General features: G+C 32.6%; 1 protein-coding gene across 1 annotated transcript in view; it reads left to right on the top strand.

Moving 5' to 3' along the window:
- Nucleotides 1–10,967: 10,967 nt before the first annotated feature.
- The window catches only part of LOC105292399 (odontogenic ameloblast-associated protein-like), a 22,545-nt gene continuing 6,609 nt past the window's right edge, over nt 10,968–26,903 (top strand). The window contains exons 1-9 of the mRNA XM_011360610.1: nt 10,968–11,018; nt 11,100–11,141; nt 11,707–11,754; nt 12,309–12,542; nt 12,966–13,010; nt 14,660–14,764; nt 15,571–15,618; nt 16,394–16,462; nt 16,924–17,090. Of these exons, the coding sequence (XP_011358912.1) occupies nt 10,968–11,018; nt 11,100–11,141; nt 11,707–11,754; nt 12,309–12,542; nt 12,966–13,010; nt 14,660–14,764; nt 15,571–15,618; nt 16,394–16,462; nt 16,924–17,090 (809 nt within the window). The remainder of the gene's footprint in view (nt 11,019–11,099; nt 11,142–11,706; nt 11,755–12,308; nt 12,543–12,965; nt 13,011–14,659; nt 14,765–15,570; nt 15,619–16,393; nt 16,463–16,923; nt 17,091–26,903) is intronic.

Consider the following 26,903-nt stretch of genomic DNA (forward strand, 5'->3'; position numbering starts at 1 on the left):
CTGCTGTTTTTGCCAAAGTCTAAGGCCTACATTGGGCCTGGTACTTCATGGTGGTTACACATTCAGAAATCTTATTATCATTTCTTCACCTACCACAGCTGACACATTAGGTAGAATATGTCCTTAAATTCTTTAGTACTTTTGACATTTAAAAGAAAAAGCAATTTGTGTTCTAGGTATTTCTACCAAGAATTTCCTAATATCACAATGGAACTGCAGGAGATTTTTAAAACACATTTTCCTAAATGGACACATTTAGCCCAGGCCAGGTTTTCACAATTATTCCTTTCTGGTCTCAAATTGGATCCATTTGTGTCAACAGAACTTTTATCTGAAGGCTCATCTGATCATTAAATCTCAGTCAGTTCTCTGAAGTACCCATGAAATACAGAACTAAGAACTTCATTCTGCCTGTATTTTGTATTCTTTCACAGACATATTTCACATGGAAGTATTAAGAATGTCTTCAGAAATTCTACTTAGAATAGGTATTTTACTTGTTTATCCCAGCTTTCAGTGATATCCTGGGCTTAGAATTTGTGCGAAGGCCCCTAGCACGTGAGATTTGTTTTTTACAACAACAGGAAAACCCCATGAGCACGCTCTACTGGGGCAAATAATTAACATGACTGCCCAGTAAATTTTACCTTCCAAAGAAGTCAGAATGACTAATAACTAAAGAAAGAGTGCCAAAATCATTAGTTTTGCTGTCCTTGCAAACAAATAGGCCATGCTGCTTCAACATTATTTCCCACAAATCATTTTATTCCCATTGGTTGTTAGAGTCATTTTATTCCCATTGGTTTTTAGAGTCATTTCAACCCAACCTAACACTTATTCAAACCCTGGGCTTAGACAGATAACCCATCTTCAGACATTTTGCAAATCATTACACAATGTTTACTTATGAACTACTTTAGTCTTCTTTACAGAGATTAGTTGCCAATTTCATGAATCATTTTCAGTAATACTTCTTTTTCATCCATTCATAACTTCAAAGTAAGAACTTATTTTGTAGCATTTTCAATTTTTCTCAAAATACTATTTTTAAAAAAATTTTGCCCAGTAAATGAACAGCATGAGAAATTGATCTTTTTGTCAGTAATATAAAGCAGATAGGACAACAGAAAGAGACATTTTAATAATAAATTATCAATGAAGGTTAAATTTTTTTAACTTCTATGTCTAGATGTCACAACAGGATACAAAAGAAGAAAAATACATTTGTAGAAATGTAGATATATACCCATCAGACCCATCAAACACTTCAATTCATTAATTTTAAAATGTTTACATATATGAAAATGCAAACATTAAGGTTATAGAGTAAGTCTGTAACAAATTATATGTTCCAGCATAGTATGGTTGTTAAGAGTATTTTGGAGTTGTACAAACCTTGTTTCAGATGCTGGTTTTTGATCTCATTAACATATGCTTTGGGGAAGATTTCTGAATCAGTGATCCATATGTTATTAACCCATAAAATGAGAATGTCAATATCTAAACCACAGGGCTGTGCAAGGATTAATTCAACTGAGGTGATTTATGTAAATAAAGCACTTACTATAACATCTTGTACAATCTACATGTTAGTAAACAATTTTCAGAAATAGGTGCTAAATGTGATGCTTTACAGAAGTTTGCAAATAAATGTTTACATTTGGTTTACACATCAACATATGGAAAAAGAAAGACTACAAGAGCAAGAATATGCTCTGGAAGATAATAAGACATACATTTATAAATATGATGAGGCTTCCAATGTAGTCATGAATTTTATTTCAGAAGAACTCTTTGTAAGTAACATTATCCTTTATAAAAAATCACATGAAATTCTTATTTGACAAAACAGAAATAACTGGTAGTTTATAAATGTTTCTGGCTACCGAATCTAAACTATCCAATGAAGCAGATACTTTATGAAGACACAATACTGATGTTTCCACAGTTTCTATATTTCTGAAAGCAGTTCTAATGAAGATGTCTGTGACACTGGTTTATTAGTTCTTGGTTTCTGATGCACTCATTGTGTATGCAGGTGGAAGATTTTCTTGGAAAAGGAATAGATAAAATCAAACTTCCTTCAATAAAATATGACCGGAACAATAAGTACCATTGTTAGATGACCTTCATGGTTGATAATCTCAGCTGAGGGGACTTACACTGTAGACTGAAAAAATAATCCTGGATATATTTTCTCACATCAGAATGAGTTCCTTAAGGCTATTAAATAAGCAGAAATAAATTGTCTGGCTTAGCATCTCTGTCTTAGAAAGTTCCCAAACAAATGATGAGAAAAAATTTTTAATCAAAAAAATTATGACATTTATTTAATGTACTTCAAAAGTACACAGGAAGAAATTATCCAAACATTTGGTCCTGTGAAAATGCATAGAGAATGGTGTTGAGTATTTACTTTGGAAAAAGACCTATGTTCAAATCTGAGCTCCATCACTAAAGAACTTTGCCACCTTGTGCAAATTACTTAACCATTCTGAGTCTTAGTTTCCTTATAAGTATAATGATGATACTGAAACTTTGCAGATTCTTATGAGAATCAATGGGAAAAATACATATAATACATTAGAAATACATATAATACATTAGAAAACATATCTTCAGCATAAGTTGGCAGATTTATTATATTATGTGAGATACATCATGTAAAATATTTCTGACCAGAGCATCAAAGCAATATTATTTGGGTGATTCAAACATTATTATTATGTGAAGGCGTTTTTCTGGAGCTGTCTTGTGAGAATATTTAAATATTTAGAAATTTTAAAAATTAGTTGTTAAAAGGTTGATACTGGAAATGAATCCTTGTGGGAGTATTTACACTATGAAAATTGGGAGATACTAAAGATGAGGTTTTATTTGCTTGTTTACTTTTGTCAAAAATCTCTTTCTTTAGCACACTACATGTGGATCCCAGGCCTGGCTGGTCCCAGGTCTGGCTGCGATCCAGGTTCACGGCTAGGAATAGGACCCCAGATTTAAAATGTTACATTAGTGTAGTAGGGCGCCTGTGCCTAAAATATGTAAACATAATTCAGCTTATTGTATCACGCATGTGTGGCTGAATGCCAGTATTATACTCCGATATGTGTGGAGCCCATATGGTCCCCTGGGGAGCAACAGAAAGGGAGCAGAAGAAAGGGGAGCAGAAGAAGAGCAGAAGCAGAAGCGTGCTCCCCACAATAAAGTTGGTGCCTACGTTTCATTCTCCTCTCGGCCCCTTGTGCATTCTTCCAACTGGGTGTCTCACCACCGAAACCTTCCCTGCTTGATCAGCTCGGCGTTGACACTACTAAAAGAAAGGATAAAATTTGAGGAAAAGAGTGGTTGGTGGAAGCAAGTGAATTCTCTTTAATAAAATGTTAAAATTAATATTTTGGGATTTCTCAGGAATATTTTTAATTAATGAAGTAATTGATAACATATATCCTTATTTTGATTCAGAGACCTACATCTACCCAAGTGTGCTGTGTACCTTCAATTCCTAGCATCGCATCAGCTCTTTTCACCTCTGTTCTTCTACACCAAATGACATTCAATTTACGATGCTGATTTTTGTAAAAATAGATATTTCTGTGTACTATGCTTCACTCTTTAATTCATTCAACCAATAAATATTCAGTGCCAATCTTGTGCCAGTCTCTGGGATACTCAAGATGTCTACAATCTAATGCTTAGTGTAACTAACATCAGATGCTGTTTTAACAGCCAGAATATTAATTATGTGAACAATTTTATGAGATTATCTTCATTACAGAAAGGTAAACTGAGCCTCAAGAGATTTAAAACTTGCCTGCAATTCAAAAGCTTGCAGCTGGCAGCTAAAAGTAGAGCCAGGCAAAACAACTACAAAGTCTATGCTCTTAATGTAGATCTTATACAACCCCTCTTTGAAATGAAGATGAGTTGAAAGCTGGTAACAAATGAATGTAATGAACTGTAAGTTTATGTGATAGTTTTTGGAAATTAAAATTTCCATAGGCCTGGCTTATCTTGCTCCTAACTTCATATTCCACAAATGAGTGCAGTGATACGCTCTGCAAAACTGCCAGGCGCTTCTTACCTTGGTGAGGTCTCTGTTTTCTCTCTCTCTAAAACTTGGTCAGAAATCCTTTGAAATGATGTGGTTGAGGGCAAGTTTTATAAACCATTCTATAAAAAGAATTAACAGCAAAAATTTCCTACCATGGACTCTATATGTAGGGCCTTAAGGTTTTTCTAAGGATTTTATGCCCATTATATTAAATAATACTGGATCTTATTCAATATACATCTAATTCCTAGGCTATATAATAATAAGTCTAATGAGAAGCTTAAGTTTGGAGATATAGCCTGCACAATTCCATAAATGAAACTAGCAAGTTAGAGGTTATTTCTCAGAAATAATCTATTCTCTATAGTGATTCAGAGCTATCTAACTGATGGAAAATAATTAATATTTGATGAACTAAGATCAAATTTTTATAACATGTCACTCAGAGATAATTTTTCATGACTGAAGCCTTAGTGACTATCTCATTTTGAGATCCCCAGGAAGACAATTGATGTGGGGATTAAAGTGCAGGAAATTTGTTAAGAGCCCTTAGAATTAATACCACGGAATGGAGGGGAAGGAAGCAGGAACAGACAAAGGGAGAAGTCAAGCTGCTGTGTAGTCAACAAAGCCTTCAGTCAATCCCATGGGAAGTTCTGGAGCTAAGATAGTGAGAAGCTTAGCCTTTAGTGAATTAGTAGGTATTCATTGGCCTGCAAAGAGAGAATGCTGTTAGAGAAGGCAGGTGAAGCAAATCTTGAAGATGCTTTCTACTGACAGCACTCCCAGCATCTGGTGTGTTAAGTTCATTACTAAATGGGACTTGGAGAATCAGAACATCTGCTACAGAGACTGATACAAAATTCTGAAAAAAGTTAGAAACCAAAGATGACTTTTTTTTTCCCATCACTAACTTGAGAGGACAGGATGATGTGAATATGGGTGACCTAATGACCAACACTGGTAATTTACAAAGAATTTTTCCCTAAGTAGAGCAGGGTGACTGACTAAAGTCTAGCAGCTCTTTCACTCACAGGTGTCTCCATAATCTGAGCTTATTATATTAAGCGACCTCCAGCATACAGTTCCAATTCATAGAATTATTTTTTATAAACTTTATACTGATTTTATCCTACTTATGATCCTTCTGTCTGATAATCTAGCTTCCATTTCTGTCCTTGACTTCAATGATCAGATTTGACACTTAGCCTTATTTTCCAAGAAACAAATATCAGCTCCCTTTTCACTGTTCAAAAAGCAAGCAGGAAAAAAAAAGTTAACATTTCTAAAATTGCTAAGGTGTGGATTAAGACATTACAAATAGAGAAACAGATAATTACAAACGATCACTCCTTCCCATCAAATTCGTCATATAAGTTTACCAGAAATTAGGTAACAGAGTCTATCATAGAGAAGTAATTAAATCAAGATAGATGTATAATTTTTTTTGGAATATAAAAGACATTGCATTAACAATTTTGATATTCTGTGAAATGTCTATATGACAGAGTGAATTTCTAGAAAGTAATTATATTAAACAGTATCATATCTTATTATCAAACACTTTAATGACTTCCAATATTTGTCAGTGCTGTAAATAACATTTAATCTCATTATGTAAAAATGTGTGTTTGAAATTTCCATGTCAGAACAATTATCATGCAATCATTCAACAAATTTGAGTGTCAATTATGGGCCAGGCACTGGGGATAAAAAAAAAAATGAACAAAACAAAGATTCTGCACTAATGAAGTTATATTCTAGTGGTAGAAGGTAAGAAATAAAAACAAATAATTATAAGTGAAGTAAAAAAATAAATAACCAAATAAATAAACAATTATATCAATTAAATAACACAAGTCTGCAGAAAATCTAAATAGGATAACATGACAGAAGTTGCTATTCTAGATTGGGTGGTCTGAGAACATTCTTTTGCGTTGTGATTCTGAAATAGAATGACAAATAGGTGTCCCCTCAGTGATCAGAGAGAGAGCATTCCAAGTATATAGTAAGTATAAAGCCCAAGTATAAAGCCCACAAAGCAGGAAGAAATTTAACATATATTCAAAACTCAGAAAGAAAGCTAACTTGGTTGGAGCTTAATGAACAAGGACCTGAGTGAAAAGCAGTAAAGTGGGAGAATAAAGCAAGGCCCTGATCATTGAGGACTTTGTAAACCAAGTAAGGTATTAGAAAAGAAAAGTAATGAAGTAGCAGAATAATGAGAAAAAAGAGTAAATAAATAAATGGAAGAAGTCAAGGAGAAAGGAGGGGGGAAGAACAAAAGACAAGATAGAAAAAAATTTTGAGCCATTGCTATAATATATCAGGAAGCATAAAATCTTGTTAAGGAGATAAACTTTTAATGTAACAAAATGAAAAAAAAAAAAAAACAATCAACAGAATTCTGAGGGAGAACTAAGGCTGGTTAGCCTAGGGTACTACTTGCCTTGACTGGGACATTCACAAAATAGTCCCATGATCATGGCATGGGCTTGGCTAGATGTCTGAGAAAGAGAAAACTAGAAATCAGCCCAAGACACTAATCTTAAATCAAACTAATAGACCTCTAAGATTTTGGCTAAAAGGAAGTCGTTTGTTTCTGGGAGGTTATAGTACAGAAACCACATTTGGGCCAAACTCTAATTATAGGCCCAAAAAGAAGAAACTGATAGGGATCATAAAAGCGGCAGGTCTGAAATTCACAAAGAACAAATGGCACAAACAAATAATATAAAGGTTCAATAGAAAAAGAAAACATTTCAGGTCAAGGGACAAAAGAAGTGATTTTCAGAGAAAGTGGATGTTGATTATACCCAGACCAGGATGGGTTGTGTTTGAGAGTACATACCTCTCATTGAACACTCCGGAGGCCACACTTCAGGAAATCATAGGCAGTTGATAGTTTGTAGCCCAAGTTTAGTTTTGTGGGCTAGCCTCTCTCAATTCCTCTGAAACTTACGTTTCCTTTTGTGAAAGGAAGAGGTATATATTACTGTTTTCCTTAATATCTCTATTCCTGAACAAATCACTCCTAGAAATTATACTTTACAGTCATAATTTACATGTGCATATATACAGATCTTAAATATAATAAAGTCATACTCATAGAATCAAGCTAGAGCCATTAAGCCAGGGGATATTGTCGTGATGGACATATGATGATTAATGTCCAGTAGAGTAAACAGAAGGGGCACTTTAGTAGAGTCTCACAGAAGTTAAAAGTACACACTCTATGTAACAAGAGATTTTATTGAGTTTGCTATTCTCCTTATTTACTGCATAAATAACTAATAAAGTAATCGTTAAAGTTACAAAACCTATTACCTTCATTGAGTTGAGAATTCATTTTTCAACTCTGGCAACATATAAAAATTCTCATTTTTATCTGTTAATTATCTTTGAAATTGTGCTATGTCTCTCTCCTCTTCAGTTAGGCAGCATGGTGCTTTAGAAAAACTACTTAATTAAGAATCGAAAGACCTGCATGGTACTACAATTCTAGGATATTTTTTAACAGTGAAAAAAAACAATAATTTCCATGAAGGCAAGGCAGAGAACATGTCTGTTTTATTAAAACTAAGTTCTCAATGCCTAAAAGGGCATGAACTGTAAAAGCTGCACAATAACTATTGGTTGTATGAATAAAGGAATGAATGAACTCACTGAGCCCTCTGTGCCTTAGCTTTCTCATTGAAATGTGGAGGTGATATATGTTTTCTACCTACTTTGATATGTAATTAGAATTTCCTGGAAAATTATAATTTATACGTAAGAAAATCATTTCTATTATAAGTAGATCTGAAATTCAAATTTGATCCTCTTGATTCACAGAATATTGGTCCACTTCACAATAGTTTTCTATAAGCCTCTTAACTGATTTTTCAGGTGAAGTAAAGGGGGGAAAAAGCAGAGATGACATTTTGAAAGAACTAACTTGTAAGCTATTTTTGTTTCCTCTTCATCATTTGTGTTATTGGAAGAGAGCAAAGATCCAGATAATTTCTATAGTACTTTAATCTGACAGTCATAGGTACTTGGCACTGATATGTGTTTTTGTACTTTGAGTTGAATAAAGGGTGTCTGGTGCTCTTGTAATTGAACTAAAACAAAATAACGAAGTCACAATGACAATATCTGGTTCAGGATTTCCTCAATTTAAGGTTTCCGCACCTTAATCCATACAGACTAACATTGCTCTTTTTCTCCCCTAGATGAAGGAACCCATTTATTTAATTTCCCAGCAGGAAAACCTACTGGGTGACTGACATGGGATAGAAAAATGAATAAGTTCAACAACATTCTGAACGGAAGAAATACACAAACGATATTCACATTACAATGTGATAAGGATTAAACTAGGGCCCCTTGCTACTTCCCTCCTACCCAGAGATAACTTTGCCTCCAAGGACACAGTGGGTTAGAATTTATCAGGTAGGAAAGCATAGCCTGTTTTTTCCCACTTTAACTTATTGTATAACCAGATAGTTTCAACTGGTTTTCTTTAGAATATTCAAATAATGGGGGAGAAATGACAGAAATTGCCTTTTAACTACCTTCAGATTAGAAGAGTATATCTAGGCGAAATTATTCATCATCAGGATAATTTTTGCACTGACTATATTTTAACTTTGTAATACAATTCTTAACTTTTTCAGTGTTTGGCCCTGAGAGCTTCCTAGCTCAGAGTGGGATTAGCTGTCTAAACCCTGCATAATAGAAAATCTGTATAATAGAAACCCTGTATAATAGAAAATCTCGGAAGACCGAGACTTTGTGGTGTACTAATTTGATAACATTCAGAATGGACCAAAGTCATTAATTGTAAATATATACGTCATTAGGCAATATAGTACCTTGTTCACTCACTCAACCAACCTACTAGATTTTCCAGGCAACAGTTGCTTACACTAACCATTCAGCTATAGTTAAATCTGCCATCAACACCTAGGATGGTCTATTTAGCTAATCTGAAAATGTAACATTCATAAATCTTGGGAAAGTTTCTAACAGATATAAAAACTTAGTAGTAGCTTTTCTTCTTTAGTAAAAAAAAGGGGTTTTGTTATTTTATCTAATTTTTTTGTCCTTTTTTTTTAGGCTAGATGTCAAATGCTATTGTCATTTTAGTATAAATGAGCCATTCAAGTTTTAAGAAATGTGTCATCCTATAAGAAAAACAAACTTACTTAAAGCAATAACTTTGTTTTCCTGCATGATAAGGTCACCATTAGTTGTTTAAGATTAGCCACAGAACTCTTACACAATAGGAAATTAAATGATAATACATTATCACAACACTTAAGATCCTGGACTACCAGAGTGGGGTCAATATTAACAACAAAAACTAAGACAAATAAACACAAAACTCACTTTATAAAGAAAATTTAAGTAACGATGATGTAAAGATAATAATACTTAGTTGTATTTTGAATATTAAAATCATATTTTGTAAAAGCGAAGTTTTAAAATGTAAAGCATTAACTTACCACTATTTTTAAAACTGTAGGTCATTATGCTTTATATTTATTAAATTATTTATCCCAAGCAACATGATCACACAGAGACATACATGTCATAGACACATAGAGATTTAACAATTTTTTTTAGAATTTCATTTCATAAGTAGAAGAAGATTTACTGATGTTTTCATGGTTAAATCTTAATGAAATTAGCTCAGTCCTGCACTGAAGGACCAAAGAATCTTTACTGCCGCTAACTAGGTTTTGAATTTTCACCTTTTAGACCTATTCCTTATGTCTAAAAATTCTATTTTTTACTCTTAAAAATAATCACCCATTCAACTTTGAACTTACTCTATCGAATATCCATTTTAAGGATGATTTAAAAAAGAGCAGAATGAAATTATTCTAGAAGATTTAGTCATAACCAAAGCAGAAACCAGGAATGATTATAGGGAAACATATCTCAGAGAGTCATTTAATGACATTACTAAATGTGGGAATCCACATACCACCTAGGTGATTAGGAAAGGCGTAATTAGCTAAGCCATTGTCTGGAAACCCCTGAATCACTGGTCATTTTGAAGAAATAATTGGTCTTTTTTTTTTCTAAAGATGGGTTTTAAAATATGAGAGATATTCCAAGCAGCAGAGCTGAAAGATAAAAAGAACACAGAGCTTGCATAGGTCTAGATATCTCTTCATAGGTAAAGGAGCGAGGTAAGATATCAAATCTTTGCTTTTATAATATTAAGAACCCAAAGCAGTTAACACTACAGGACAGACTACCAAAATCACCCTAATTACTGTGTAGATCAGTGATTGGAAGGAGGGCAGGGTTTTCACATAAGGAGTACAAGAGATAAATACTTCCATGGGTCGCACTATAAATCAATACTGCGGTTTAGTTTTATAATCTTTTTTTCCTAAATTAGAAAAATATTAACTCAGTTTCTTAGTTTTAATATATTTTAATATTATTATACTTTTAAATGAAAATTATCTCATATTGAACTACTACTGTCAGATCTGTATTGTATTTTTACTACACATTAAGTAGACATTAAAATTGTTTTCATAATAAGGATCTAGTCATGGGCCTCCCACAGACGGGACTCATTCCCTTCAGCGTAGAACAGCACAAAGGATAAGACCATATTGTTCATAACTTAGTCAACTACATCTTATGCCACAAAATGAGTCATTTATTCAAGCTAAAAGGATGAGCACACAATTTGTTTTTTTAAGCAACTGTTCTGAAAGAAAAGAATTTCTATTATAGATATTTAAAATATACCTTTCATTTTAAATCCTGATATATAAGTAAATACTATAAAATTTACCTGCCTACTTTTTTGATTGAATAATACCAGCTAATTATAGTTATCATGATTTTTACACAGTCTTTTTAAAGTTAAATTTCACACTTCATTTTCTAGATAATTCATCTGAAAATGAAAACTATAATTCTTTTTGGGCTACTGGGAGCCACAATGTCAGCCCCGGTGAGTGATCTCATGGTACAACTGAAATCATTGTGTAAAACCTGTAATAAATCCTTTTGCCATTTTTTTTTTCTTTTTTAGCTTATCGCGCAGCGCCTTTTCTCTGCAAGCAATAGCAATGAGGTTAGTTTAAAAACTTAAAACAATCGCTTCCTTGTTGTTTATTTCTTTACTTCTTTTTTGAAAACTTAGTGAGGAAGAGATAAAGGTGAAAAATTAAAAACCTAATTAGGGACAGTCAAGATTCTTTGGCTCTTTAATGCTCTTATATCCAAATGCATTTCCAATGTTCATGTTTGTTTTATATACCAGGTTATTTCTAAAATATTATTTTGGCTGCCTTGTTTGATTAAAAATCATTTAAAGACAATGACAATATCTTGTATATCTTTTGTTCTAGTAGCACCTAATACAGGTGTATATAGGTGTTTAAGAGCATAAAATGACTAAACAAACCACTGGATTGGGCTAAAGTTGTACAATCTCATACACAGCAGGGGAGAGGTAGTCAAATCTCAACCTCTAATCATTGCAATTAAGTATATAGGCTTAGTGAGAAAACATCTCACCTCTAACAGGAAACCATAATCAGTCAGCTCTGACTTATGCTATATTTGTAGTAAACATTGTTCTTAATAATTTTAGTATGTGTAGTAATCTTGTTTTCATATGATCTTTCCTTTTCTAGTTACTGCTGAATCTTTATAATGCTCAACTTCAGCCATTACAGCTTCAGGTACTTCTACCTCAATAATTATTTTAAGAAAGTTTTTCTACTGCTCCTTTCTTATTATGGTACTTTGAGACGAAAATGTTTTTATTTCATTTTTGAAATCTCAATTTTTAAAGTTATGAATTCATCCCATATTTTCTAATAACCATTTGTTTGAAAACTAAAAACTATAATCTGATTAACACTTGTTTATTGAGAAGTTGGTATATGCCAAGCAATGAGATAGTTAATCTAATTATTTTATACAAGGTTATACTCAGCTAACTGGTAAAAAATAAAAAAATAAAAAAAGATATTTTCAATTAGTCTGACAACTGCAAAAACTGTACTCTTTATCTACTTCATGCTGCTCCATATTTCTCATGACTTTTGGGAATTGAGCATTGTTCATGCTTATATGCACAGCTCATAAGTGCCAAGATGCTTCCTTTTTTACAATGCAGCAATGGAAATACAGAAATTGTTTACATTTTGTTTCTTTCTTGCTCAGGACTGATTTTCAATTATTTCTGAAATGAAAGAGAAATTTTTCCTTTCTTTTTTTCGTTTCTTTCCAGGGCCCGTTTTATTCATGGATTCCGCCTTTCTCTGGAATCTTACAACAGCAACAGCAAGCTCAAATTCCAGGACAAGGCCCCTTGTCTTTGTCAACTCTAGACCGGTTTGCTGGACTATTCCCAAATCAGATAACTTTCCCAGGACAGGTCAATTTTGACCATAGAACCCAGATGGGACAACTGGACCCCTCACAGTTTCAAAGAGCAGTGCAGATCCAACAGGGCCCTAATCACGTAATTCGAGCCTCTTCTATCTTGTTGTGAGGAGAAAAACGCACATTGAATGTGAAAATAAATATAAATCAACTTTGAAATAAGACAGGAATTATTGAGCAAAAATTCTTTTCCACACTATGTTCCTACCACCACTAGAAGTACTTCCTTATCTTTTCTGAACATGAAAAATATTTCTAACATTTAAATCAGCCACAAATCAAAAGTGTTAAAATATGACTTGGAAAAAATAATTAGGGAAATTTCATCTTTAAAAAAAGGCAATTTGTATTAATAATGGTTTATATAATAGGTGACCTTTTGTTGTCATAGCAGTCTGCTAACATAAATTATAAATTTACATGTGTAGGTCTAAAAAAAACAGCTCTGTAATTTTAAATTAAAAAGTCAAATACAACTTTTTATGATTCCTTTTCTTGGCAGGCAATGCCCTATGTGTTCTTCAGAATGCCTCAAGAGCAAACACAGGTAAATCAATAAGATATCATTATACCAATAGAAAGATGGCTATGTTCACTCTCCATTGAATTTTTTTTTCTTTTTTAAATCTGTAACTTTGACTCCTTTAACAGGGCTATAAAAACCCACACAATGATATTACTGTCTGGATACTGCTATTACTGGGCTGGCATCGGTTTGTTAATATCAGGCTTGCTTAATAACTCCTGAAGAAAGTCCCTTAAGGAGAGTCTGCAGGACCTCTGAATTCCGAGGGCATTACTGTGCTGGGAATAAAGGAGCTCACCAAGCCCTCTGTTCTGTCCTCTTTGCATCTGCCGGCATTTGGGAACAACTAAAGAGAATACACCAGGGACTGACTTTGCCCAACCTTAAATTTTGTTTCAGAGAGAGATGTATTGAATTGATAAAATATAATATGATGTCAAGATAAGAAACACTTGCCCACATTATTTGAGTTATGAAATTCTTCTCAAAACATTTCTGAGTTTTTGTATATTTTTAATTTAACTTCACATTACAATCAAATGGTGGTTATTTCCATGAAATAAGAGAATCTTTAAAATATGAATGCAAACTAGTAGATTCATTTGAGTAATATGGAAGACCCTCTCAAGATTAGGCTAATTAATTTTAAAATATCCTGGGTTCAAAAAAATAGAAGTATAGATAAATTATATTATTCCTCAGCAGAGTCTTGACCACTCATAAAAAGACCACTTGACTGTATGGTAATTATAATTATGTAATTTTGTCCCACACCCATTACAAAATTACTTCTAGACATTATCTCATTGTAGCCATAGTTTTTAGAGAGTTAGAAACATGATACATGATACATGAGTAAATCCCAAATACGATTATCTGCTAAAATTCTCAATAGGTGATTTCAATTCTTAGCTAGAATTAAGAACCACTGCACAAAATATATTTCTTAGACCACAATCATTTTTTTAATTCTTATGTCTAAAATAGTCTCTTATTTAATTATACAAGAGAAAAAAAACAACATACAAAACTATGTATGTACTATGATCCCCATTTTTTATAAATACTTATGAATATTTAGACATACGAACATAAGTGGAAGTTAATGCATGATAATGTGAGTGATAAAGTTATAGGTGGTTTTATATATTTGTTCCTTGTCTCTAATTTTCAAAATATTCTAACATCCATATGGATGGTTTTAATAAAATGTTAATTATTAAAGACAATACATTCTTGACATTTCCTTCATTGTGGTAGAACTTCTAATACCATATCCTGCAAATGAATGATTCTCAAAAAAATATAGGGGAAATACTGCATAGACTATCATCTTCTTAGATATTTGCAAAGTAATTTGTATATAAAGTTAGTATATAAAGTCTAAAATTTATATATAAAGTCTACGGGGTCCTTTTTAATAGCCTATTGTTTAGTTGAACTTACTACTTCCTAAATGTATTTGACCCAGCAAGCAACCATGAAACAAAGTCCAGTATCCTGTTTAATATCAGTTGTTTCTAAAGTTTGGGAGAGACTGCTTCATGAGTTCTTTTGTTCGTAAATTTGCTAAATATAAATCAGCTTTAAAATAATATTGACAAATGATTTTTTAAAGGGCCTATGCTGATTCAAAGGAAGCTCTCACATATGTTTCTGTTTAAAATTAGATGCTTCAGTACTATCCGGTTTACACTCTCCTCCCCTGTGAACAACCTCAGCAAACAGTCACACAGTCACCTCCACAAACGGGACAGCAGCAATTTGAGGAGCAGGTACTGCAGGTGTTTGATTTTAATCTGATTAGTTCCATCTGAGAAAAGAGAGGATGAAGTAAATTTTTAGAGAAGAGAATATCTGAGTATATTTAGTGCAAAAACTCAACAGTTTGCTCTGGTAGTCATAAAAGTATATAATGCTTTCTCCTAACATATCACTAATTTGGAAATGCTATAAGGCTGAAATTTAAAAGATAGCAATCAGAGAGTGAACTCAATAACATCAAAAATTAAAAGCTGAATCATTTTGAAAAAGAAAGTTTTCTAATTTTAAAACATCTACCAGAATCCCTCTTGTCATATATACATGTGGTTATTATTTAAAAGAAATAAAAATAGCTACCGTGATGAAAGGTATCTATGATCACCAGAACTTGAGATATAATTAGATAACTACTTTAAGTTTTGTGGACCAGTGATAAAATTTTTAGAATTCTAATGTAAATTCATGTGGCTCATAATGACTAGGTTTCTTTTAGTTAAATTGGAAAAAAAAAAAGTTTATCACCATTCTAAAACTTGCCAAACAAAATGAGAGAAAACTGAAAAATATGCTTTAAATTACTGGTAGTAGTAATCCCAATTGTCATGTTAAAGAGAAAAAAAGAATTTTAACCTAGAAGTCATATGATGTCAAAAGAATGCTTGGCAATTTCACATTTTTTACCACCTAGAATATATAAACTTTCAAAAAATATTTAGTATAATATAAAAATAAATATAATTTTATGTAATTATTTATCACAAAATTATGACAAAAATCATCAGAGTAAATGTAATACACTTTTTCAAAAATCTGACAGATGTCATTCTATACTCAATTTGGATATATACCGCAACAAGCAGAACTCGTAAGTAAATGATAGCTTTCCATCAAAAAAAAATTGTTTTGAAACCACTTATTTTACAACCTATTAAATGTATCAGTGCCCTTCAGCCCAAAACCACCATGAACACATCCCTAGCTGAAAAGTTAGATTTATCCACTCATTGAAATGAGGGAGAACACATACCATGGGAAACTATGGTGTGTCTTAATAGGAAGGTATTGAAATAATTTCTTATAGGATCTGGGTTTGTGTTAAGTTCAAGGAATGATGGTTCACCCTGGATTGGGTGTTCTCAAGAAATGTGTATGTGTGACAGGGGTGTAACTTGATGATTCTTACCTCAAAGGTAACAACAATGAAGCAAGGTGAGGCTGTGATTTGGTAAAGAAGCAAGAATTACTCATATTAGCCAGGATATGAGGATGCCTGGTATTTTCATGGCTTGGCCCATGATCTTGCTTTAGACAAGATTACAAAGTGGTCTTGTTTTTGTCACACTTCATTGTGTTCAGAGGCAAACTTGTCTGATGTTGGTGTTCTGCAAGATTGTTAATGTTCCACAGAGTACCAGGGCCTAGCAGAGAATGTCAACAAGCTCCTGACAACACAAGCAGTACCTTTTTGTCAGGCCAGTTTCCTCATGTCAAGAGCTGCTTTTCTCTTTCTTAAACATAAATTATTTCTGTTTTTAAGAAACTAATTTAAGAAGTTGGGAAGTGTTTAACTGTCTTGGATACAAAACAACATATTTTATAGATTAATAATTTAGACTTTTTAAAACTTTCTGATTTTTCAGGTTATACCAGGACAGCAACAACTAATCTTTGGTACCATCATTGGCACAGCTCCTGAAACTGCTATGATGGTAAGATTCCTTACCACATCCTGCTAGGTACTCGAAATCAACAACTGGCAACCTGCACTATTGTTTATTTTAATGAAAACTTTATTATTATTATTATTATTATTATTATTATTGTTATTATTAATTATACCATCAACAATTATTACATCTTCCCCTTGTAATCTTTTGCCAGTCAAAATTCAATTCACTCAGTTCATCAAATATTTATTGAAGGACTACTCTATGTCAGATACTCTCTTTGGTATACTCATTTAAAATCAGGTATTAAGAGACACCATGTTTGCTGGTTTATAGTCATAGTCTTTCTAAAGGATAGATTATAGTCTAGAAAATATTAAAGACATATACTTTTTAAATAAATTCCTTGCCTTGCATCTCAATCCTGTTGCTTTACATTCTTCTCAATTTTGACCTTGTGCTTGAACCTATAATCCCTTTGTTCTCTTTTTCATTCTCTATAGCCAGCAGGAGGAGTGATACCATATTTACAAAAAGAAACGAAAAACATTAGGCATGCCAGTGGAGGAATATTCTTTCCTTCAACTTCACAAAAACCCAGTACAACAAGTTTTTTTGCTTCTTCAATAGACTCAACTATTACCCCAGAGATCATGGAAGAGAAGGTAGGGTAATCCAATTACATTTGATGTAAGAAGTTGTTGTCTAATAGAAAATATAAAGATAAACTTAGTGCTTAATTAATAGGACTTAGTCATGGAAATAGTGAGAGAGTTAATGACACAGTAGAATATGTGGTCTTAACCTTGAATAGGGGGGCCAATAACTGCTTACTGATAATTAATCAGAATATAACTTAATTTCGATTTAATAAGAGCTTTTTATGAATGTCCCTTTTTCACTAGGCCAAGACTGGTAGCCTAAAGGAACCATAAGATGTTGTACTAATCATTCAGAGTTTTTGGTAGGTATTTGCCAAGAGGCATGCTTTAAGTATCATGACATATACTAAATTAAAAGAGGAAAAAAAAAACTGTCAGGAACTAATGAAGTGGTCTTATCAAAATGAAAAAAGAAAAAGTTTGTGCTGATATATTTCTACAAAGCTACTAATAATTATCGGATTTAAGCAATTTTTTAAAATCAGAATAATTTTTGAGAGTCGTCTGCCTATGCCATAAACTTGATGTAAATACTGAAAGCACAAATAGTAAATATATTAGGTTCATGTAAAAGACATTCTACAGACACTGTATGCAGAGTCAGCTCTTCCAAATCAGCACTTCACTTTGCAAGCTGCAAGTTGTAATAAGGCCAACACATCTGTATTAGATTGAAATGAAACAAAGTCTCAGTGATAAAAAGAATTTCAGAATCATATGAAAATTTTAAATTTCATGATTTTTATACCAAAAATAACTTTAATTAATTACCCGTGCTACTGGGCTTAGTTGGCTGTGAGGCTAGTGAGTGTTTGATAGAAGGACAGGCTGGTATGGCACCAAGAAGTAAAAAATACACACTAAAAAGCAAACAATTTGACTTAAAGGGAAAACTAAAAGGCAAGTTTTTTTTTTTTAATCTCCTCCCTGCTGCCTATGAGTCTTTTCTGATTCCTTTTCCTATGAAAATGAATACTTAGTCTTCTTCAGATGAAAAAAAAGTACAAAAATACAACCAAAAGTGAATAGTGTTAGCACCTTTTTAGAAGAGTCTTTTTTGGTATGTACCATTTTGTACAATGCAAGTTAATTCAAGTTATTGAATCAGAAATACTAAAGGGATTTCAGCATAGTGTGCCCTTCACTCTCTATGGCATCAATGTCAGAAAAAGTAATTTTTTTATTTCTTTATTAAGTAATTTAGAATATACCTAGGAAATTTTACACCAGACAGTCTAATGGTATGAAAATGCTCTTCTATCTTATTTTTCAGAGAAAAAGATGTGGCGGTGCCTCGGATATAATTTTAGGCTATTTGCTTCCTCAGTGTTAATATCAGTTCTTTGAAATATATAAAATATCTTAACTCTTCTGAACTTCTTTTTACTTATAAATAATATTACACTCTTTAAGTGAGTCAGAAAAATAATATAATCATTTAATAAGTCTTGTCTTTAAAATTATATTTCTTTTCAAATGTTCTATTATTGCATAATCCAGAAAGTAACAAGAAGAATAAAGCTAACATCACTGAATCAACTGGATAATTGTATTAATAAAGGATGGCTCAGGAAAATGGTGTCATTGATGAGAATAAAATTATACCATCATTGAAGTTATGAGTGTGGTGTTTGGGACTGATGAACTAAAGTATCTAACTTTGACATAGTATCTCATTATTTCCCCTAGACACATTCAACTAGATTCCTTCTGATGACTCCCCATTAGAATAAAAATTATTTAATGGCAGATATCATGAAGTTCATGCTCCCAATATGACACAGTTACATAGAGAGATGGCTTTCCTCACCCAAAAAGATCTCCAGGAAGTTGTATGCTGGTTTGGGGAAGCAGTGTTCTGTAAATAATATGGCATAGATTTTTGATTTCATCAGATCTGGCTTTCAATCTGGTTTTGAACACTTCAGCAAGTCACTTAACCTGTCTAAGTCTCAGTTTTCTCAGGGGTAAAACAAAGATGACCATGCCTACCTTTTAGAATTTCTTAAAGGACTACTTGAAATAACACATGTAAGATATCTGACTCATACAAAGTACTCAGAAAATGTTAATTTTCTCCTTATAGTTGTGACTGTGGAAGTGTTTTTTACTTATTTTCTCAATTTTGGATCTTTAGCTAAAATTCTGAGAAAATAAAAAACTGACATTTGATTTACTTTATGTACTGGTATGTAGATGTGTGTTGTTATGTGTGAGTATATGTTTATAAAAAGAAAAATGATTGAGTGAATGAATAAATGAATATGTATTAGGTGATTTCAAGAAAATTTGATTAGTATTCTAGGTTTTCAGGTAGATTACAATTCATAGAATCTTACCTATCCAACATTTAGTATGTTATGACTCTAGAATTAGCTACTCATTCTATGAAAGGGTAACCCACTAATCACCTATTCTGCCTTCATCTTATATGTCATGTTTTTTCCTTAAATTGGTGAATTGAATGAATGTAATTCTGGGCAATTGACTTACCTCTTAATATTAGATGTGACATAAAGAGTCAAAAACCAAGATATCTGATAAAACATAGGTATTCAGCACTTAGGAAACTTGTGTCCCAAAATTTCAAGAGTTAATGAAGTAATTGAAACTAACCACATGAGGTAATTCATACTGAGTATTTAGAATACATTCTGGAACACAGCAAGTATTCAGCATTTCAAGGAGGAGGAAAAAGTGATGGTAAGAGACTAAAGATGAAAGATGAGCACAATATAGCTATTCTGTTTGAGAGTACAGTGAAGAGAAGCAGAACTCAGGGAAAACTGCAAAACTAAGCATCAAACTATAATCAAGTCAAGTTTGGCAATATTAGAGATTATAATAATAATTCCTTTCAAAACATAGTGATTATATAAATACAATGATAATATATAAAACCATAAAATGAATAAGTACTACATAAAAATTCAATAATAAACATTGAGAAGTTACTTCAAGAATAAATATTTTCATAAAAACCATTAATACTAAATTAAGCATAGTGAAATTATTTCTTTATTCCAGGCAATATTAACAGGACCTTATGACTCTGGGTAATTTTAACAGATCCAATTTAGTGATCTGTTAAATTTAGGATCAGCTTAAAAAATAAATTCCCTAATTTCTGACTGTTCAGGATCCCTTATATTTCAGAAAGATGTTAATTCTTAAGGAATTCTTGAGCAACAACTGTTTTTGAAAGCCTGAATACTATAATTACTAACAATGAAATATCCTACTTTTTAAAAATATTTTATAAAAGAGTTTTAAACTCTATCATTTTTATTACCAAAGTTAAGAAGACAAGAGTGTACTATTTATGAAAATATCAGCAGAGTACATACAAAGAACTTTGTTTTATTTCTTGTTGTAACCCTGGCATTCCAATCTTCCTGTGCCAGACCAGTGAAAGAAACATAAGCAGAAAATGGAGTTCGATTGTGAGCAGGTTTGACCAGAAAAATTATATGTAGAATAATTTCTCTAAAATCAGCTTTGCTTAGATTTGGTAATCCACAATATAGCATCAAAACTTTCCTTACCAACCTTTTCCATGAAGAGCTTTCTATCTAAAAGGATTATGACAGTATTATTTCATGACAAATATAGAATCCATATATGACCTCACCTTCAACATCACATCCATATCCAATTGATCATCAGTCTAGTAGCACTTTTATTTGCATAAACTTTAAGCATGTAATTTGATTTTATATATATGTCTTTTGTCTTTGATATTAGGGCAAAACTAAGTTCTAACAACATGGTCTTTACACCTGTGAGTTGCCCTTCTGGCATGTGGTGTTTATCAAGCTCCTCTAATTTGGCAGAACTCTAATTTCTAAGTTACCACAGCAACAGGAAGTTGCTGAAATCTCTACTCTGCTCTTTCAACTGTCCAGCTATTGTGTTCTGTTGGGATCTTTGATATCTTGCTTTATATATGCATATTTCAGGGATCGGTCAAGGATTTGGGAAGAGTTTATATACAAATATTGAGGCAATCACCCTTAATTTTCCCTCCATTATAAAACTTTCCCCCTCTGGCATCCCCAAACTACCTCCTCTGGTGTCTCAAAGACTGTGACTCCCTTATTAGAGTCTAGCTGCCCCCACACTTTGCAGATGGTGAGTGTCTATAAACAACAACAAAAAAAGGGATGTAAATGTAAACTTAACCTTTCTTGCAAGAGTCTAATTTCCTTAAGTTTCTACCTGCTTTTGGTCACTCTCCAAAGCCTTCCAACTTTTTATTTTGTATTATGCCCAGAGCTTATAATATTATTAGGAGGAGGTTTAATTCAATATAAACTTTTCTGCCACTAATAGAAACTGAAAGTCTATATTCTGAAGATTTTCTCTCATAAGTATCTCTTTGTCTTCAATATTTCTGAAGACCATACTCATCTCTTATGAGGACTAATAGATAACCACCTCTATATTTGTTCCCCCTAAAATACAGTGATTATTCAAAAATAGAATCCTGATCATGTTAATCTCCCGCTTAAAAATCATGCAATACCTTCCCACTGATCTCTGCTTAAACTCTAAACTCCTTTAATTGGCTTAAAAGGTTCATATTACTTGATCTTGCTGATACATTTGTTATAAACCCCTTGAACATTACAGTCCAGCCAAAGTAAACTCCTGCCTGGAACATTATTCCTCCTTCTCTTTATTTGACTATCATATCACCGCTTAGATCTTTACTTTTTCTAATATACTTCCTCATAGACCATTTATATTAGGCTGAGGTACCTGTTCTGTATTTCTACAGTACCCATACTCCTTTAATTATTTCACATATAAATGCTATTGTTACTTTGGTTTATTTTGTCAAAGAAGCTGTAAGCCCTAGGAACTCATGGACAGTCTTTTCTGATTAGTATTACACAATGACTTACATAGTGCCTGATGGCTAATTGAAGCATAATAAATGCTTAATATATTAAATTAATGAGAAACCTACTTTGAATACAACCTGATTCTCTCCAATAATTTCATAACTTAAATAGCAAGAGCCAACAGCTGAGCAGCTTTGTTACTAATTCTCTTCAAATCATCAGACATGAAAATGTTACCAATATGCTTTGACTATCATAGCAAATTCCATTAAGAATTTTGTATATTTGATATTTCTTTAAAACAAACAATTTTTAATATTTGTCTTCTGAGACAGCCAATTATTAAAAAAAATATTTATGTGACCGTTGCAAAACTTCCCTTGTCCAAATCAAAATGTATTATCTTTTTGAACATATAGTTATTACTTCAAGAACATAAAATTAAAAAACTACCTTTGTTATATATTTCAGCCTTTTGTCCAAATGGATTGGAATGATACCTATTTTTGATATAAAAGGTTTTTTAAATGACAGATTATGTAACTATTTAAAATCTCTACGTCTCCTTTTTGATTCACTAAATTTGAATTAAGAGTTTTTCCCTAATTCATTTTAAGTTGTTTGTGTTGTTACATAGTTCCTAACAGGAACTAATTCTGCATTCCAGTTGCACAGTTACTATATTTGTGATCTTAGATACCTAATTTTCTAAGCCAAATTTTCCTCTCTGTGAAATAGGAATAACTAGATAGCTTAACCCATAGGGCTATTTTGAATACATATAATGTATTTCATATAAAGCATTTGTCAGTTTCTAGCACATAAGTATTTTGACAATGTTACCTTAAATAATGTAAATAAAACATTTTCTAATTATGTGGATATTTTAAGATTTAGTATAATTAGAATCTTTATTAAATACAGAAAGCTTCTTATATTTTGATAATTCAAAGATAAAAATAAAGAGCGAAAAGAACTTGAAATTCTGGATCATGAACATGGAGAAGAATCAGATGCATACATGAAGGAGACCCCACACACAGTTCACGTTCAAGACCTTTGATTTTAACACACTGCCATATAGAGAACTTCGTTTTTATTTAAATTGTTAGAGCTATGAGTCAAACAGGAAAACATGTTGTTATTATTGTTTTACTGCTGAATAAATGGGTGGTTAAAAAAGGTTTAGAGATTCATCCAAATTAAGTGTAAGGGCATGATTCAGATCCTGGATGTATGACTCCGCAAAGCCACTTTCTTAACTTCTGCCTGAGGAGCATGCATCAGGGCTAAATGTCCACTCAGGAGGAACCACAGAAAGAGCCTATAAAGCTCTATGTAATACAAGACTGGATAACAATCCTGTACACCATGTTTTGTCTCAAAATATTAGGTTCTACTTAAACATTTTAGAAAAAAGTGTAAAATGCATAGGAGGTCATTAATATTTTAAGGTTTTATATTTACCATTTTTAGTTGAAATCTGAGGAAAAAATGATATATTTTACACAGAGAAAGGGAAGATTTGGAATGGACTACATAAATTATTTGTAATATATATCAAATATAGTAATTTCCATTATTTGATCCATATGAAAAATATAAAATTATTAATGGAATTTGGTATAAATTTTAAATTATGCCAACAAAATTATGTCCCATGAGTGTGGGGAATGGTTAATAACAGGGCTTCTCAGCTGGCCTTTGAGCTTCAAGCTATGGTATAACTGATAAAGGGCACCAGTAAATATCCAAACTAGTTTCTGAAGAGCCTAATTTATTTGCTCAATAAGTATTTATTAAGCAGGCCCATTCATAAAACACTGAAGTGGACATGGGTCTGTCTGGCCATGACTCTGGCACTTGCTAGTGCTGACTCTGGGTAAGAACTCTATGACTACTTTTGTTTTTTAACAGCTAGGGGTCAAGTGTGTGATGGAGATTGGGGAACTGATAACCACTCAAATTCTACAACATGGACACATAGGATTCTAATTCTTTTGCAGGAACCCACAGTCTCTAAGGTTATTTCTACTTGAATATATAACATTTAGAGAGGATTGAAGAAAATTAAGAGATTTGTCTATATCTATCACAGACCTTTTTGTCTATATCCATCACAGACCTTTTAAAATAAAAAATTCCTCCTTAGTATTAACATGTATACAAACAAGCCTTTTAAAGTTTATATCGTATCTAATGGTTCCCAACTCACACACACACACAAAATGAGAATGTCTAAAGAATGTATTGAATTTCTACAAATTTTCTTATCCATAAGATGTGGAACAAGATATTTTTGCTCTCCTATTGAAGTAATAGTGAGTTAATCCTTGCTAAGGCTTCCCACAGTGTGTCTCAAAATGTGCATTTCCCTACCACTAATTCTAATCCTTCAGTAAGAATAGGCCTATGGGCTTTTAAAAAAATTAATAGCTAAACCTGTTCCATTGTTCTCAACCCTGTTTATCACCAGTTTGAGATTATTATCATGGAAAGGGTACAGCGAGGTCATCTAACCAATTCCATTGGCCACACAAAAATCCTCTCAGCTACACCTCAGCCTGCGGTCACTCAACCTCTCCCTGAATATCTACAGAGATAGGTGTTTTTAAATTTAAAAAAATTTTTTCCTTACAGATTATTTTTACTATCTTGTTATGCTAATTTTTGCTTCTGTTATCTCTGTCCCCAAAAATAAACCTAAGGCCTCTTTCATACGATAGCCTGCCAAGCTTCTGGAGGCCACTCATGGCCTCTTTCTGGGCAAAACATACTGGTTGCTGTTCCTTGGGCTGCCCTTGTACATGGAAGGACAACCATGTACTGGAGACTTTACAAAAGGAGTTTTTATGTCTATAAGTTTTGTTCTGTTAGGTCAGGGTATTTTTTGGTTATTAGATTCTAGTCATTTGAATTAATATTAACACTAGAAAGTAATAGCAGCTTCTATTTCCTGAATTCAGTCAGAATTACAACCTGTGAGACAATGCTTGGTGGAGTGTATGGAGGGTGAAGACAAATCACCAATCAGAAAGAATAATTACTCCCTCCTGATACTGCTTAATTTCAAAATTTCCCTACTTATATTCAGATTTAAGTAACATTAAGTAAGCCCAGATTCAGTTCCAATTACTGAGGTGTTTTCATATACCTTTGTATTAGCTGAGGAACCTAATTATTTGTGGAATCCTAAAGATGTGTGGCAGGAAGAGGTCTTTACTCAAAGCTTCAGCTTTGATGCTGATTAAAACATCATTTATAAAGTCAGATACCATGATGAGTGCTTTTATACATTTCATTTCACTTAATTCCCAATTCTAGAGATAATTATCTTTATCTTCACTTTAAAGATAAGAAAACTAAGACACAAAAGTCTGATTTACCCACTTACAGCTAATAAAGAAAAAGATCTAAAAATGTAAATAAAAATCTGTCAAATCTCCAGCTCTTCCTTTCCTTTAGCTTGGGGATATCTATTGCTGACTTCATTATTCCTGCTGCCTCATGATAGCTAGACTTTTAATAACAGGATAACCACAGCTTTATGCTATCTGCTAGCTTAATCAGGACTACCTGGGAGCCAACACAAATGGAAACCAAAGATTAGCAAAGCAAAAATTTCTTATTAGAAAGACAAATACTGAACGATCTTGCTTAGCTGTAAAATCGAAAAAAGACCAAACTCATTGAAATGGAAAGTGGATTGGTGGTTGCCAGTAGGGAAAATGGATGATGGTGTTCAAAGGGTACAAATTTCCAGTTTTGAAATTAATAAGTTCTGGGGACCTAAAGTACAGCATTGCGACTACAGTTAACAGCACTGTATTGTATAATTGAAAGTTGCTGAGAGAGTTAGATTGTAAATGTTCTCACCACACATGCACAAAAAGATAACTATGTGAGGTGATGGATGTGTTAACCAATCTTATTGTGGTAACCATTCACAATATATACATATAAGAAACCTTTACATTGTATACCTTAAACTTATCCAATGTTATATGTCAAATACATCTAAATAAAGTCGGAAAATATTATGTATTTTAAATGTTTAATAAATTAAAATTATTTTTAAAAACCGTTTCAGTTGTGTGTGTATATGTGTGTATATACTCATTTACGACATATAATGCTCTTTTTTTTTTTTTTTACCATGAGTTATATTTAAAAGATTTGAAAGCCATTTTGGAAGAATACGAGGAAGACAAATTAGAAAAGGAGAATATCAGAGATAGGAACTCTAATTAAGAGGCTATTGTTACAGTCCAGAAGGGAATGGGAAACTAAACGAAGGAAATGGCAATGAGGATGGAAGAGACTGATTGCAGGAATATACATGAAAAGAAAACTACTATTAGATGCCAAAGGGAAGGGACAAGGAAAGTATAGGGTGAGTCTCAGATTTCTAATTTGGTTGAATGAATGATCAATGACTATCAGCTGAGGGATTAAATAAAAGTGAGGAGAAGATTTGGAGAAAAAAATAATAAGTTCAGTTTTGAATTGTACCCATCAGATATCTAAATAGTATAAATATCTAAATAGTATAAGCAGTTGAATAAAGACTTCGAGCTGAAGGTATAGGTTAGGGGGTCAGAGTAGATTTTATTATTCAGAACAAGTATAAACTAAAAGGATAAGTAGTCATATACAATGAGCTGAGAAAAAAGAATCGGCAAAGATTTAAGACTGCTATCAGAAAAATTGAAAAAAGAACAATGGAGAGTGGTTTTAAGAAGAAAGAAAAGAAGAAAGAAAGAAAAGAAGAAAGAAAGAGAGAAAGAAAGAGAGGAAGAAAGAGAGGAAGAAAGAGAGAAAGAGAGAGAAAGAGAGAGAGAGGGAGAGAAAGGAAGAAAGAGGGAGAAAGGAAGAAAGAGGGAGAAAGAAAGAAAGAAAGAAAGAAAGAAAGAAAGAAAGAAAGAAAGAAAGAAAGAAAGAAAGAAAGAAAGAAAGAAAGAAAGAAAGAAAGAA

Source organism: Pteropus vampyrus, unplaced genomic scaffold (assembly GCF_000151845.1).
Source record: "Pteropus vampyrus isolate Shadow unplaced genomic scaffold, Pvam_2.0 Scaffold56, whole genome shotgun sequence".
Lineage (NCBI taxonomy): Eukaryota > Metazoa > Chordata > Mammalia > Chiroptera > Pteropodidae > Pteropus > Pteropus vampyrus.